The sequence below is a fragment of the Lissotriton vulgaris genome, chromosome 4_1, assembly GCF_964263255.1.
Source record: "Lissotriton vulgaris chromosome 4_1, aLisVul1.2, whole genome shotgun sequence".
Classification (NCBI taxonomy): domain Eukaryota; kingdom Metazoa; phylum Chordata; class Amphibia; order Caudata; family Salamandridae; genus Lissotriton; species Lissotriton vulgaris.
This window is the reverse complement of record NC_141691.1, coordinates 554,545,866-554,562,652: the sequence shown is the minus strand read 5'-3', so window position 1 is coordinate 554,562,652 and position 16,787 is coordinate 554,545,866. Positions and strand designations below refer to the sequence as shown.

The 16,787-nt window shown below is 45.4% G+C and overlaps 1 protein-coding gene across 2 annotated transcripts in view; it reads right to left on the bottom strand.

Annotated features, from left to right (window-relative positions):
• PDCD6IP (programmed cell death 6 interacting protein) overlaps positions 1 to 16,787 on the bottom strand; it is a 500,749-nt gene that overhangs the window by 212,287 nt on the left and 271,675 nt on the right. For both annotated transcript variants that reach the window (XM_086964745.1, XM_086964744.1), the window contains exon 13: positions 3,795 to 4,043. In XM_086964745.1, the coding sequence (XP_086820871.1) occupies positions 3,795 to 4,043 (249 nt within the window). The remainder of the gene's footprint in view (positions 1 to 3,794; positions 4,044 to 16,787) is intronic.

Here is a 16,787-nt window from a genome sequence, read left to right as displayed (position 1 = left end):
CACACACAGGAGCGGGGCAGGTTCCCCGCGACGGCACCCCTCTTCCCCCACACCCACCTAGCTCTTGCATGCAGTGCTCGTGGATGGGGCCCTGGCCCCCTCCTTGATAATCGCCTAGGCACTGCGCCCGGGCGATAGGGTGATTCTGGGGCGGGGAGCTCATGCACACCCCTCCCAGTAGAGCCTTATTAGAACCCTTGTGTGCCGACCCTTGGGGGCGTGGCCCACCCAGGTGTTAGAAACAGCAGGGCAGTGGAGCTTCACATGCTCCAGGATCGCTCTGAGGGGTCAAAAGTCAAATACTTCTCTGGCTGATAACTCTGGTCCCGTTGGCCCATTCTGCATGCTTTTAAGCTCACTGTGTTCCAGGTAACCAAGCTGGTGCGCCTGCCTTTCTCCTCTGGGGCTTCTCTCTTCTTTGGTGTAGAAGTCCAGTTCTTTCCCTCAACTAGCCCTTAGTGGGGCTGTAAGAGGACCAGCTTCCCTGGTCCTGGGGAGAGCTCTCTGCCGCCTTCAGTCCCAGTGTCCAGCAGAAAAATACAACCAAAAGAGAGCTCTCCCTCTTGCGCAAGACATTTTAAATGGGGACAGAAGGTTCTAGAAGTGAGGCACCTCTGGCCTATCCTGGGTTGCCACGTCACCTTTCCACCCCGGTCCCAACTAGGGCCGGACTGGGAACCGAAACCGGCCCTGGCAAACTGCTGGGGCAGCCCCCCTGAGGGGCTGAGAGGGTGCGCCCGAGCTGTTTGCAAGGGCCGGTTTCAGTCGATTTTGTTACCAGGGGCCGATATTGACAGCCCCCGGTAACAAAAATGGACCCCCAGAGGTCCAAAACCAGCCCCCAGCCTGGCAGCCCACTGGGGAAATGCCCAGTGCCCGCTATAGCCAGTCCAGCCCTGGTCCCAACCCTCCTACAGAGCCTGTTGGGACATTGCAAAATGGCGTCAACCCAGGAGTCACTGGTCACATCTCCACTGGGGCCTCAGTTACGCCCCCCGTTGACATCACTTCCAGGGTCTTTCCCACCAAATATTCAAAAGGAACCCCCTTCTGTGTAGGCTCCAGAGGTCTAGACTCCCTCCTTTGTTCAGTGGGTTTAAGCTAGCCCATCCCTGGTACGGTGTGACATCTGATTTATTGATGCATATTCTTCATCCCCACCCCCTTTCCTCCACAGTCAATCAATCAATCAAGAGTATTTGTAAAGCGCACTACTCACCTGCTAGGGTCTCAAGGCGCTTGGGGAGGGGGACGGGGGGGGGGCTGCTACTGCTCGAAAAGCCAGGTCTTGAGTTGCTTACTGAAGGAGAGATGGTCCTGGGTGAGTCGAAGGCGGGTGGGGAGGGTGTTCCAGGTCTTGGCCGCCAGGTAGGTGAAGGATCTTCCTCCGGTGGTGGTTCTGCGGATACGTGGGACGGTGGCGAGGGCGAGGCTGGCGGAGCGGAGCTGGCGGGTTGGCGTGTAGAACTTGAGGCGGTTGTTGAGGTATTCGGGGCCCAAGTCGTGGAGACCCTTGTGTGCGTGGGTGAGGAGTCTGACCGTGATCCTTTTGCTGACGGGGAGCCAGTGCAGGTCCCTCAGGTGGGCGGAGATGTGGCTGTGTCGGGGGATGTCCAAGACGAGTCGTGCTGAGGAGTTCTGGATGCGCTGGAGTCTTGTCTGTAGTTTGGTGGTGGTCCCAGCGTAGAGGGCGTTCCCGTAGTCCAGACGGCAGGTGACGAGGGCCTGGGTGACCGTTTTCCTGGTTCCAGTGGGGATCCAGCGGAAGATCTTACGGAGCATGCGGAGAGTGTTGAAGTAGGAGGAGGTAACGGCGTTTACTTGCTTAGCCATCGTGAGGGAGGAGTCAAGGATGAAGCCCAGGTTGTGTGCGAGGTCCGTGGGCTTGGGTGGGGGGCCCAGAGCAGGGGGCCACCAGGAGTCGTCCCAGGCGGAGATGGATGGGCCGAGGATGAGGACTTCCGTCTTGTCTGAGGAGGTAAGTGAAGCACTGTGAATTGCTCCCTATGTGTGGGGAGGTCTTCGTTCCTACTGCTGGAGAGATAGGTATTTAACTTGGCACAGCAGGGTGACAAAAAGCCTGGACTCTGATCCTGAGCAACAGAAATATGACAATCCTGGATGACCGATAAGCTATACATATATCTTCTTGCGACTCTCAAATTTGGATCTGGCATACAGATTCCATCCCAGTACAATACATCACTGGCATCTATGGGCCAAAGGGAAGTGAACCTGCAAAGACAGTCTTCCCCATAGGTGTATAAAGGAGTGTCACTTCAGACAAGACAACACAATGATTATCGCTATGTGTGTACACTGACATTATGAGGCCCACCCCAGGTCAATATCTTCTCTTTATAGAGTCCCCTGTCCGCCAGGCTTCCTGTGTGCAGTTACGATGCTGCGCATGATAGGAGTCTCACATGTACAGCCCTCACACATGCTCCTGTGTAACCAGCCAATCGTACCTTACAGTTGCTGCGTTGCAGCGACTTCATCTTAAAAGGCAGGCACTGGCGGTAAACATGCTTAGTCCACTTAACCTGAGTTTACCAAGAGTAAGTCACCAGTGGTGAGGCTCACCCACTGTAAAAAGGTCACATACCAGGTGGTCAAAAACCAAAAATCTGGGCGGATTTGATTGGAAGAACCCATTTCCTTACAGTGACTATACTGGTGAAAGTGTGTAATAAATAGCTTAGAGACCAGATGCATGCATTTAGTTTCACCATGTACATGTTAACAAAGGTCATACACTCAAGAGAGTCAGGAGACCAGACTATGACTTGTCTGAAAATCAACCTTGAGCACATCAAATCCGGGATCACAAGTCAGCTTTTCAAACTAAATCTCCTCATTATTGACCAATTTTATTGCAACTAAAAAGCTTAATTCTAACACTCACAACTTTTAGGGAGCAGACAGTTGAATTAAACACTGGTGCTAACTTTCTCCATTAAATCCTTTGGCTTCACCATGACCTCAATGTGTGACCAATTGGGCAAAACAAAGCGACAATTTCAAGTTACACAAAGCAAAATGCAATTTTGTACAGGATAAACTATGAAAAGCAGCCCATGTCTTCCTAAGGTAACTCTGGCAAGTTTAACTGTAGCTTTTTATTCCACAATGAAGTTAATCACAGAAACAAGCTATTTCGATTAGACCGCTCCATCAAACATGTTTTGCCATTTAAAATGTAAACTTATCCACAAGACTGTGATTATACAAAAAACAACATACGAACAAGAAGATATTATGCTCTGTGGCCAGTGCATCATTAGTACTAAAGGTAACAGATGCCACTTACAAAAACACAAACCAACTTCAGCCAGGAATTTCCAGGCTATTACCATTACAGCATTTAGATTTGGTTTAAATATTATCTTGTTACAAATTGCATTTTTAGTGGTAGAGCCCATATATTATTTTAGATGTTCAAACGTTTAATGAAGGTAGGATAGCCCTGGACCTTTGAGAAAGCTTCATTATCATTATTATATTTTTATATACATAGCCACGTTGCACAAACGTTGGGAGCTAGATTAAACTGTCAGGTAATTTTATGAACACCAGAAACACTGGCCAAACACTACCAAACAGGCTTGTCACTCCTAGTCAAGCAGCTGGAATAAAAGAAATAAAAGAATTCAGGGACATCTTACTAGTGTATAAAATTACTGGGTGTTGTATGAGCTTTAAGTGACCTTGGCAGGGGTACCTGGAAGCTCTTGGGAGGCGTGCTTAGATTTAGAAGCTACAATAGTACCAATCATCAAGATACACGTTACCTGGATACTGTTGAGAAGTTCTTCCTGTTTCTTTAGGTTGTCTTGTACTCTCTGGGTGTAACTTCCATATAGTCTGTCCAGTTCAGTCACAGAAATAGCTTCCTCATTTATAGCACCATCCTGTGCCAGAGCCATCAGAAATTTACTTGTCATGTCAAAACTCACTGACTTCATATCATTCTCAAGCTTCTCTCGCTCCGTCTTCACTTCCTCTAGATTGGCAAGCAAGGATTTCAACACGGTGACAACCTAAGAGACAACAAGAAAAGATTCAATTACTATAAGTTCACGAAAGCAGATAATATTAACGAAAAAATAATAAAAGGAACTATCAAACGCTAGGGTGTTTAAACAAAAAAACCTGGTTTTGGAGTGAAGACATTTAAAAATACAAAGTTTTAGTTTGTATATTTAAAATGAATGCCTCCCTTTCCACTTTTACTTTTTGCAAAGTATCAGACAGTTTTCACTTCTCTCAGTAACTTAGCTGTAAAAAAATGCTTAAGAGCAGGATCACCACGTTTTGTTATTCATGTTGTACTGAAAAACCGTGTTATCTATGAACATTAAAAAAATATATATCTTGTAGGAGCACCAACACCTTAAAAACTGAATGATAAACAATGCTAACAAATTAAGTTGGAGAAATCAAAGACACAAATAAATAGTCATCTTGTCTATAGTTATATCCCTGTCATTACAGCTTCTTGAGCACTTACTTAAAAAAATCCTCTATCGGGTGCCGTTTTCAGTGGTTTGCATCAGAAGGATGAAAGGGTGCGTGAGATTGAATGCAGACACTTTAGAACTAAAACGACATACATTACTGGAGAGGATAAAGTATCCTTGCTTTAAAAAGGAGCACAATTTCAAAGGTATGCTGAAATTTCAAAGCAGGAGAAAAATGAGACGTGAATTTGCTCTGGAGTGCTATCATATGTGTGCTGTGAATGTTGCCAGCAGAAGTGCTTGGAAATAGAATGCAAAATAGGTCAGGTGACTAACCAGCAGAGGGAAAATAATGTACTTATTGCATATACTTGAGTACTCTTAGACCCTCTTCCCACAAAATTGCTGGGGACACTACTGCCTCTGCTCCGTATCAAACTATGCATGTGGGTGGTTGTCGATCCAAAGGAGCTAGGCACAATGGGTGTGTAGGAGAACTTGGAATGAGCATGAAAGGGCACTGATCATTAAAAAAAAATGTTGTAAGTCTAGATAACGGCCTCGTAGTTCATTGGCATATACAGTGAGCAAGCAAGCTTATTTGTTCAGTAGGAGCGACCGGCTCTGATAGATCAAAGGCTTTTGGTCCGTGTCCTGAGGAGAACCCATACTAACGTTGTGGTTCGAAACGCGTTGACCCCAAGCCTGGGAAAAAGAAGAAGGGTGCCACTAGGGCGGTTAAAAATGTAATACATTCTGTTATCCCTAGTCTTGCAAACCTATAATTCACTTCCAGATCCCCGGTTTAGTAAGACAGGCAGGCAGTGCTTATAAACGGTTTGTCCGCTTGTCTTCTTGTACCTAATACAAAGGACTGGTTCCTATTGTGGAATAATTGTTAGGTATCTGATTAAATTGTTTTTTGGTGTTGTTTCTAAAAAGTGATAGTATTGATTGTAAGGATTTTGCACATTTGTACATATTACGCACACTTTATTTGTCTGTATGTATTTTTCACTGTTTGATAACTGTCTGTTTGATGATCTATGCAAACTAAATGAGAAAATGTTTTGCTAAAAATACATAAAAATACTAAAATAAAATAGTTGATGCCCCAGAACTGACAGGCTGGGTGGAATCGAAACTCTAAAATTAATTCTGTCTGGCTATTTTCTTTGTTGTGCAAGAGCTACAGTAGGCCACCCCTCGGCTTGAGAGGAAACATTTCTCCAGACTTGGAAGCATGCCAGCTTCCTGGGTCACGCCCTTCTGTCTACAGATGCCACTGGAAGCCTGGAGGTCTATTACAGATGGCTGAAACTAAGTAACTGTTTCTTTCCATTTTAGGTTGTTCTGACAATCTAATGAGCATGGCCCCTGGAGGGCAACATGCATCGTTGGCTAGTGTAGTTGAGTGCCTGAGGTGCTGGGTGTAGTCAAAGACCTGTGATTGCTTGACCACTGCAACTGTTGTGGTTATGCGATATTGAGGAACATCGTGTTGGATGAATATCAATGAATAGAGCACTTATGTTCATGCCGTTCTGCTGCTAATGGGAGTGTTCAACAATTGCAAGTAACTAATGTGTGTGTATACAATGTGTATCTCGTTTTGATTTCTATGTGCATGTAATACAAAGACCAATGTTTTATACATACGGTGTGGAGGCTTTTTGTGGCATGCGCAGTGTGGTGCGAGAGTGGTGTTGTGCCAGTACTTTACAGTTGGGCCCTGAGGATAAGCCGGACTGCTCGGCGCCTATCCGAAGGTAAAACAGAAGGCCAAACACCAACAAATGGCTAGCCTAGAACTTCATATCTCGACCCTAGAATGTATAGGTTACAGCAAAATGACAGATCAAAGGCGTGACCGCCTTGCTCTTGAGAGGACATCCCTCCAACAGCATGCTCTTGACAAGGCTCACCGGTGCTGGATAGCGTCGACAAGGAGGGTGTATGTGTGGGGTAACAAATCAGGTAAGCTCTTATATTGGGTGGTGATGAGGGAGGTGACCTGGATCGCTCCCTCAATTTTGACCAAAGACGCCAAGGACGGCACAGTTGCGATGACTGCAATGACCATTGCAGAAGGCTAGCAGAATAATATAGCCGTCTATATGCAACGCATGAGCACCCCTCAAGTAAGGCCTCAATCCCCCTACTGACAGACATTCCAATCCTGAGAGTTAGCGTACAGGACAGGACCTACCTGTACTTCCCCCTCAAAGCCAAAGAATCATATTGGCACTTTAAGATTTGAACCCTGGGAAGACCCCACAGTTCAGATTGCTTCCCAAGCAAGTTCTACCAGTGCTACGAGGTTCAATTGACCCCTCACCTCCCGCATCTGAAACAAAAAGCGATCGACAAATCGGACTTTCCATCATCCTTGACTTAGCCACCCATAGTTGTAGCCAAAACCAAGTCCACCCCTTGACCATCGTGCATCTTATCAACCAGTTTCCCTCATTAATACCAAAGCTGAAATGTATGCAAAAGTTCTGGCCAACCAGCTACTTAAAGAGCTTTCAAACCTTATACATCAAGATGAATGTCAGTTCAAGCCACTGTAGTCCAAACAGCTTATCTGAGCTTGAAGACCAGAGTGACCTCCTACTTCTGGACTTCGAGAAGGCATTTTATTTACTGAACTGGGCATCCCCTGATGGAGAATTCATGAGAATGGGACTGGGCCCTAAATTCAGGTCATACATGTAGGTGCTGTACTCCAGCCCCTGGGCTCATGTCTGTCAATGGCACCCTCTTTGCCTCTTTTGAGATAGGTCTGCTCTGTTCTCTCCTTTTCGCTTTGGCTATAGAATCCCATGCTGCCTGAGTCCGCTGTGATGCACAGATATGAGATTTTGATTGGGCGAATGGTTTTAGAGGAAAATGATGTCCTACTCTTAGTCTCTGAATCTTCTCTCACCAGCCCGAGGCTATGTCAGATACTCACCCTTTATGGAGAGGCCTCTGGTCTACCTATTAACTGGTCCAAGTCTATCTTTGTTCTCCTGAATGGAAACCGACCAGTGACAGATTGGCAATAGCAACTGATGATCCACAGACTCTGCTTCCAATACCTACATATTCAGGTGGGGCTAGAACCCAATTTAACTTGGAGCCTCACAGAGGAGCACCCAGGCTAAACTCTTGGCAGATCTCCGCAGATGGACACTGCCCCCTCCCCTCCCCCCAATATCCTTAGATGCACAGCCCCATATAAAATGATTGTGCAACACATGATGCTGTATATCCTGCAAAACTACCCTTATGTATGCCATATGCCTGATTTCCCAACATATTAGCCAAGAGACACTCTTTCCAGTGGCGCAATTGCCCCTCCTATATTGCATACACCAAATGTGTTCAGTCACCATATAACAGAAGGATGGGCATGGCAGATGTCCATCTACATTACTGGGAATCCCACAGACGGGTGGCCAATGACTGGTTGAGCAGAGGGAATCATGAATAAGTGATCCGCTTGGGGATGGCAACTATGGGGCTGGACAATATTAGGAGTATGCTCTCCTCTTCCTGCACCACCTCCCAGATTCCACTCAAGTAGTGCAGCTCACATAGAGCTCAGAGGTGAAATGGATTGGCTGTGATAAAAAGATTACACTCAAGACAAGACTGTTGACAAGATGATGGTTAAATCATCCATCCTTCCTGGAGTTCAAGAAGTGGGACAACATCGGAATACAAATGGTTGGGGATGTATGGCAGGGTTCACACCTTAAATTATTCAAAACCCTCCAGTCTGAGTATGATCTACACAAATCACTATTTTCCCAGTACACGCAGTTGTGCCATACTCTCGAACACCACTGAGACGCCCTCCGCACTGACCTGAGTTTTGCCCACTTGAATCTAAGTTCGCAAGAGTTCTATAAATGAGAAGGGCATCTCAAATATCTACAAAACACTAGTGTTCAATTCTCCTGATTTGATAACACCACTGTGGTCTTGAAGGAAGGGCTGGGTTAGCTCCCGGACAACTCTGACTGGAAGGACGCACATAGCTTACCGAACACTGGTGAGAATATAGTATGTGGGTAGACTAGCAGAACCAACCTGCTGTTGTTGCCCTGAACTGTATGCCCACTACTTCCATGTCATTTGGGAATGTTCTTGAATCAAACAATACTGGCAAGCGGTATTTTCTTTCCACTCACACTTGTTGGGGATGCCCTTGGACCCATCGCCAAGAGTAGCCCTCCCGGGAATAAAAGACAAGATCTGGGGGATATGTAGGGACAGAAACTCTGGTAGGGCTGGGACTATTCTAGTCAAGAGAGACATTGCATAATTGTTGCTCAGTAGAAACAGGCAATGGACTGCTATGTCAAACAGGAAGATCCTATTTATGTGCCACGAGGGTGCCCCAGGAAACATGGGAGAGTATGAGAGCTGGCATATTTGGGCCTGATTTGAAGTAGGTTTCTTCCATAACGAATGATAAATTGCCTATGCTCATAACGTGTCATAACCATGAAAGATGATATGTACTGTTGTGATCTTGTTTTCAAAACAATAAAATTCAGTATATTAAAATAAAAGTAAAGTCTAGTTAAGGAGGCCACCCACACAATTAAACAGAAGCTTACACCAATAACTAATGAGTCAATTATGTGGCAACATAATAAAAACTCCAGTTCTTATGAGGCCTTCTTTATGGTGTCTAATGAAATGCTTTGTAACAGTAATCCCAAAATGCCTATTTTAGCGTGGTAGAAATTATCATGGCATGGTTTCGTAACGTAGCGTGGTCCATTTATAATGGCACATTGTCTTGCAATTGAGTCAAGATAGTAATGTTTACACATGCTTCCTCTAAACATTACTATGCAGTGTCATATATCCCACACAGATCACTTGTGAAAGCTGTTAAAGCAACCTTACCGTTTGTAGAATTAACTAATGGCAGACCTGTTTGCAGCCAATTGACCCAATGTGGCAAATGGGTAACATTAAAAGTTGTCCAAAATCAAACCTAGAGTGCTACCCGTGTAAAAGTCTGGTTTAATTGGTATAACCTATGCTAAAGAACGACGCACAACAGAAGGGCCTGCTTTCCTTTAATTCCTATCAATGGGCAGACTGGAAGTGCAGCAACGGTAATGTTGCTTACTTCCCTATGAAAAATCAGGCTGAAGAAGATAAGACTGATTAGTACTTGTGTACTGCACAGTAAATATTTACGAAAAACGGGTTTACAACTCCAGAATGCAGGATATTATATATATATATATATATATATATATATATATATATATATATATATATATATATATATATATATGCCACACGCTTGACGAAAATAAGCCTGCGCCTTCTTTTGATAGCGGGCCTCAACAGGGTTTCGTCTTACCCCAATTAATCCACCAGAACGCCGTCTCAAACAGTTTACAAGACAACAAGTCGAGGCCCAATCTGCATTTCAAGTGACATTTATTTGGCAATCACACCCAACGCGTTTCGCAGCCTCAGCCGCTTGCTCACGAGTGCAAGGATGGATGTGTGACAGGCTGTTGTGCTGCTACCTGCAGCATTTGTGCTGAAACCCCCTCGTGTGAGGCATTTCTACAAGGGCAACCTGTGTGAGAAACTATTATGCGGCTGGCTCAGTCGCGGAAATGCCCCGCCGCTGACACAAGGCGGATCTACTGTGCTCAAACAACGGAGCCGTGAATGGAACGAGGGGGGGCCTGAGCTGCCGGCAAATATTGGCATCACAGCGGCAATGTTGCACTTCTTTCCGCCCACTTGGGGATTGACATTTTGAACAATGGAAGACTAAAGGCACCCACTGGGGGAGTTTGGCACGTGTACAAGTCGAATAAGAACTGCATCTACCAGCATGCTCCAGCTTCACTTGGGCGTGACTTGTTATTTTAAATAAAACACCTGACAAGAGACAAGCCTCAGTCTTTCATTGGGCTGCCAGTGATCAAGGGCGAAAGGACGCCCGAAACGCGTATGGCCTGCAAGGATGGATGTGTGACAGGCTGTTGTGCTGCTACCTGCAGCATTTGTGCTGAAACCCCCTCGTGTGAGGCATTTCTACAAAGGCAACCTGTGTGAGAAACTATTATGAGGCTGGCTCAGTCGCGGAAATGCCCCGCCGCTGACACAAGGCGGATCTACTGTGCTCAAACAACGGAGCCGTGAATGGAACGAGGGGGGGCCTGAGCTGCCGGCAAATATTGGCATCACAGCGGCAATGTTGCACTTCTTTCCGCCCACTTGGGGATTGACATTTTGAACAATGGAAGACTAAAGGCACCCACTGGGGGAGTTTGGCACGTGTACAAGTCAAATAAGAACTGCATCTACCAGCATGCTCCAGCTTCACTTGGGCGTGACTTGTTATTTTAAATAAAACACGTGGCAAGAGACAAGCCTCAGTCTTTCATTGGGCTGCCAGTGATCAAGGGCGAAAGGACGCCCGAAACGCGTATGGCCTGCAAGGATGGATGTGTGACAGGCTGTTGTGCTGCTACCTGCAGCATTTGTGCTGAAACCCCCTCGTGTGAGGCATTTCTACAAGGGCAACCTGTGTGAGAAACTATTATGCGGCTGGCTCAGTCGCGGAAATGCCCCGCTGCTGACACAAGGCGGATCTACTGTGCTCAAACAACGGAGCCGTGAATGGAACGAGGGGGGGCCTGAGCTGCCGGCAAATATTGGCATCATAGCGGCAATGCTGCACTTCTTTCCGCCCACTTGGGGATTGACATTTTGAACAATGGAAGACTAAAGGCACCCACTGGGGGAGTTTGGCACGTGTACAAGTCGAATAAGAACTGCATCTACCAGCATGCTCCAGCTTCACTTGGGCGTGACTTGTTATTTTAAATAAAACACGTGACAAGAGACAAGCCTCAGTCTTTCATTGGGCTGCCAGTGATCAAGGGCGAAAGGACGCCCGAAACGCGTATGGCCTGCAAGGATGGATGTGTGACAGGCTGTTGTGCTGCTACCTGCAGCATTTGTGCTGAAACCCCCTCGTGTGAGGCATTTCTACAAGGGCAACCTGTGTGAGAAACTATTATGCGGCTGGCTCAGTCGCGGAAATGCCCCGCCGCTGACACAAGGCGGATCTACTGTGCTCAAACAACGGAGCCGTGAATGGAACGAGGGGGGGCCTGAGCTGCCGGCAAATATTGGCATCACAGCGGCAATGTTGCACTTCTTTCCGCCCACTTGGGGATTGACATTTTGAACAATGGAAGACTAAAGGCACCCACTGGGGGAGTTTGGCACGTGTACAAGTCGAATAAGAACTGCATCTACCAGCATGCTCCAGCTTCACTTGGGCGTGACTTGTTATTTTAAATAAAACACGTGGCAAGAGACAAGCCTCAGTCTTTCATTGGGCTGCGAGTGATGAAGGGCGAAAGGACGCCCGAAACGCGTATGGCCTGCAAGGATGGATGTGTGACGGGCTGTTGTGCTGCTACCTGCAGCATTTGTGCTGAAACCCCCTCGTGTGAGGCATTCCTACAAGGGCAACCTGTGTGAGAATGAAAAAAAAAATATATATATATATATATATTCTTTTTTTATTTTTTTTAAGACCTTTATTATATAGTTCTGTAAAACACAGCTACATGCCTACAACCCAGGGGCCGGCAGCAATAATCAGATCATTTTCCATTCAACACAGCCCGTTAGCCGACAACCCTGGGGTCAGGCGGCGCAGTAGAATAAGACATACTCAGAACCCCCAATTCCTACAAGGATATCATAGCGGCCTATTTTCATTTTTTTTTAAACTGAAACATTGAATGAAACAAAGAAAGCGGAGTAAGAAATCGGTCACAAGCACTGCATAGTCCATAAAGTTATACACAAATCAATCATATCAGTCACCGTACAGGTCTTCCCACAGGTCCGTCACGGGACGAGAGTCACATATTTCCCCCGATAAGAATTCCAATGCCCCCATTTCTTGTCCCACGTTTTTGGGCATCCTCGAACCTTGTAAACTGTCTTTTCAGCAATCATACATCTATCCATTTCAGCCACCCAGCCCACCACCAATAGCCTGTCCGGTGATCCCCACTTCATTGCTATTGCACGTTTAGCCAGCAGAAAACCTAACGCTGACCAATGTAGCTCCTGATCATTCAGGTCATTAGCACCCCAGATGTTAAGGACAGCTTTGATAAGATGCTAAATATGGAGCCCTACTGGTGCAGGGAATCAACAAAAACTCTCATACCAGAATGCTTTATTTATGACCTCTCTGCAGTTGTGATGCACCATGGGAAAGGATTTGGGTCTCGACATTACATTGCTTTTTGCTACAATCCTGAAGGAGGATTCTGGGTTCACTGCAACGATTCTAAACTCAACATTTGTACCGTGGAAGAGGTGTGCAAAGTTCAAGCCTACATCTTGTTTTACACGCAGAGAATTACTCAGGAAGCGGGACGTTCCTTAAATAAAATCTCGTGTCCAAGCTCACCATCTAGTAACTTGACACCGACAGAAGTACAGTGAGGCATCCGGTGTCGTTTTTATATGGGAAAAGCAAGAGCAGCAAATAACCCAAAGACTGTGTACGTGTACAGTGGAAATAAACGTCTTCTGAATCCTGTGTAAATAGTTTTAAATAGAAGATTTGCAAACAGTATTGTACTTTATATCCTGTGAATTAGTGTACAGTATGTTTGTACATTTTTGTATTAACGAAGTAAGCACTCTTTTTAAATGGTTAGTACAGATTGATTAACATTTGTATATTAGCAGTAGCAACTTTTGAAAATACCTAGAGTGTTTTTACCAGGCAACTTAAAAACATGTTTTTTTAATTCTTACCTCAGCTATTTTCAGCTGTCTCGTTTTGATAAAATATTTTAATTGGTTAAGGAAAGGTATAAATCATGTGTCTCATTTGATACTGATCTTTATATTTAAAACTGGTTTCCTAATATCACAAACTCTTAGACATTTAGTTCAGGGAGCTACATCCATTTCAAGCAGGCTATTAATGCAGACAGATTCATAACAGCTGAGGCAACGATTTACAATGATCAGTTTATTTGGGGGGAGGGCGGGCTGTCCAGGCCAATTTTAATTTTATAATATGAATCTATTTTAATATTTGGTCATCCTTCTCTTCCATCTTCCCACTGCAGTTTGAGTCCCTCGTTCGAGCAGACCCAGACCTAAAGCTGTTAATTGAAACACTATTCTTTTAAAATAATTTTAAGGCCTGTTTTACCTAACCATCCGTTACCTATTTTGAGCGGATTCCTTCTCCCTCCATCTATCAGTCACTTCACAATCTTTTCTACTCTAAGTTTTGCTTTTATTTTGGCTGATGGGAACATACTATCCCTGTGATTTAGTCTCTATTGAACCACCAAATACTCTCATACAAGCACCACAAGATTTAAAACATCAAGCATGTGGCAAAGGTAATTAGCCCGCCTAACAGGTCACTGGATTCTTAACCCAGTAAGTTTTTAGGGTTTCCTTTTACTGACAATTTACTGTTCCTTAGAGGACCCTGACTCGCACATAGACAGCAGTGAGATGGCTTTTGGATACAGAAGATTCACTCTGTGACCTTCATCTAAGTAGTTCATGTCACTAAGGATGCCTAACCAAAACCTTTTCTATTGTGTTTAGTGGCATCAAATGTGAGTCACAAGAAGCCATGATCAAATAGATTAATCATCCATGGCTAAATTAAGGATGAATACTTAATGTGGTTTGCCCTGTTCAGAGTTCTCCCCCTCGGATCACTATCAATAAGAGTACAAATGATGCTCTGTCTTCCAACAGTTGTTCTTTGGGCTTAATTCGAAGTTTAAGAGTCCTCATTCACAAAAGTAGCTTTCTTTGTTGTGAAAGCGAGAGGAGACAACTTAGTCTCCATTGGCTCATAAGTTCTGCCAGAAGAATCTATAGACCTTTGGTTTCTTCATCAAATGAACTATTGAGATAAGAAATGTTACCTCAATGAGATGACATTTTCCTCCCTTTAGGAGCACTTTTTTTTTTAACCTGGTCTGTTAAGCAGCCGTTACTTGGTATTAATACCCGATTTGCTGTTTCTCCGTATGATGTAGTCTCCTCATTGTTAATCTCTGATATCAGTCCAAATCCAGTTGAGAAACTAAAAGTATAGCAAAAGTAATTTATCTCTGTCAGTACACTTTCTTTACCCTTCCTCGTTCTCCTTTTCAGAGCCTGCTTCGCCATCCCAGTACCATATGTCTGGTCACCAACATTGGCTTAATAGGCGGTTGGAACTAATGCAGCATTTGGTGATGTAGTACAATAGGGAAGTGTGCAGTCTGTTGTGCATAGAGACTTGCAGGTGTGACGGGCTACAATATTTTGGGAGAGCATCTTAAACACCAGCTTATGTCTGTTGGTAGGAGGACTGCTAACTAGGTTGACAAGTAGGAAGAGTAGGACAGAGTTCTTAAATCCATGAAAGTTGTAGGTTATTAAATACTACTACCACTACTTTCTCTCTCCTTTCTCTCCTCCCCTAATTGTATTGCTGATTGTTTGATATAATGTTCACTTATTGATCTTCTTCTGGTATATTGTTAAACCACATTGTTGCACTTCCTTTTGTCTCTCCTGTTGTCTCCTCCCGCATCCTCCCTCTATTTAGGTCTCTCCTTCCCTCCTCTCTCAATGTATTGAGACCAAACTATTTTGTCTGATGCCCGATGGAGCTACTTGGTTAAGCTATAGGGGAGATGGGCCGTGGATTCCATCCTTGGTCGTCACCTACCCAGTCGGTCTTTAGGCCGACTTCTTTTCGTCTCTCGTTATTGTCTCTTCCATAGCTCCTATCCTCTCTCCCCTGAATCTCTCCCCTTGCCTGCTACTCTGCCTACCCCCCTGTCCTTTGAGCCCTTTGACTAAGCACTCCTTCTCCCCTTGTTGGGGAAAGATCTAATATTTATACTCTGGAGTCTCAGCGAACCCGCTGAGTTAATGTTAATGTTAATGTTAGTTGGGATTTGTTAAGCGCTCGTACGCCCGGAGGCTTCATGGCGCTGTAGGAGGAACCAAACAAGGCAGTCAAAGGATAAAGCAGTGCTATCAATAGTAAGCTTGAGAAAACAACCAGGTCTTCAGGGATTGTCTAAAGCTGAGGATGTTATCATTCTGCTTTATATGGAGAGGAAGAGAATTCCAAAGTACAGCAGCTTGATGGTCGAAGCAGCTGCCTCCGAGGCGTTTCCTTTTGAATGGAGGAACAATCAGAAGTGATTTATAGGTGGATCGAAGGTGACGGGAGGGGCAGTATTTTTTGAATAAGTCTCTGATAAAAGAAGGGCCAGAGTCGTTCAGAGACCGAAACAGAATACACCCAGCCTTGAAGGCCACACGTTGCTCAACTGGCAACCAATGTAGTTGCTTAAGGCCAGGTCTGATGGATTGCCTCCTGGGTATATTCAGAAGGAGCCTGGCAGCTTGGTTCTGAACAAGCTGGAGGCGTTTAAGCTCACCAATTTGGAGGCCGAGGTAAAGACTGTTAGAGAAATCCAGCCTGGACAGAACCAGGGAGAGGACAATCTGTGTGAGGGCTGCTGAAGAGAAGAAGCGAGCAATTTTTCTTATTTTCTTCAGTTGAAAGATGCTGGAAGATACCACCGCTCCAACCTGTCTTTTTAGCGAGAGATCCTCGCTGATGAAAATGCCTAGGCTTTTAACCACGGAAGATTTAGTGGGAGGCGCTCCCATGTTAGTGGGCCAGAAGTTGGAATTCCAGCTAAGTGGGCTCTGTCCGGGCAGGACCAGCTCGGTCTTGCCCGGGTTGAGCTTCAGATGATTGCAGCTCATCCAACTCAATATGTGGGACATAGTTCTTTGGAATTCGTCCACTGAGTCCATGTTGTTAAGAGGGAAGATGAGCTGCAAATCATCCGCATAATTAAAGATGGTTACATTAGCATTACGTAGGGAGTGCAAAAGAGGGCGTAAGTAGACATTAAAAAGAAGGGGAGATAACGAGGAACCTTGTGGTACCCCGCAGGTGGTAGGTATAGTGGGAGCGGAGAAGGGGCCCAATCTGACCGATTGTGTGCGGCCCGAGATGAAAGAGCGGATCCAGCTCAATGCGGGGCCCCTGAGACCTGCCTGCTCGACACGGTCGACCAAGATGGTGTGGTCGACCGTGTCGAACGCAGCAGAGAGGTCCATTAGCACAAGCGCCTGATGGATTCCTGCATCTGCATTCCGCCTCAAAGTATTCAACACCGAGAGGATGACCGCCTCGGTGGAGTGGCAAGGACGGAACCCTGCTTGATTCGGTGCCAGGTACTCAGATTTTTCCAA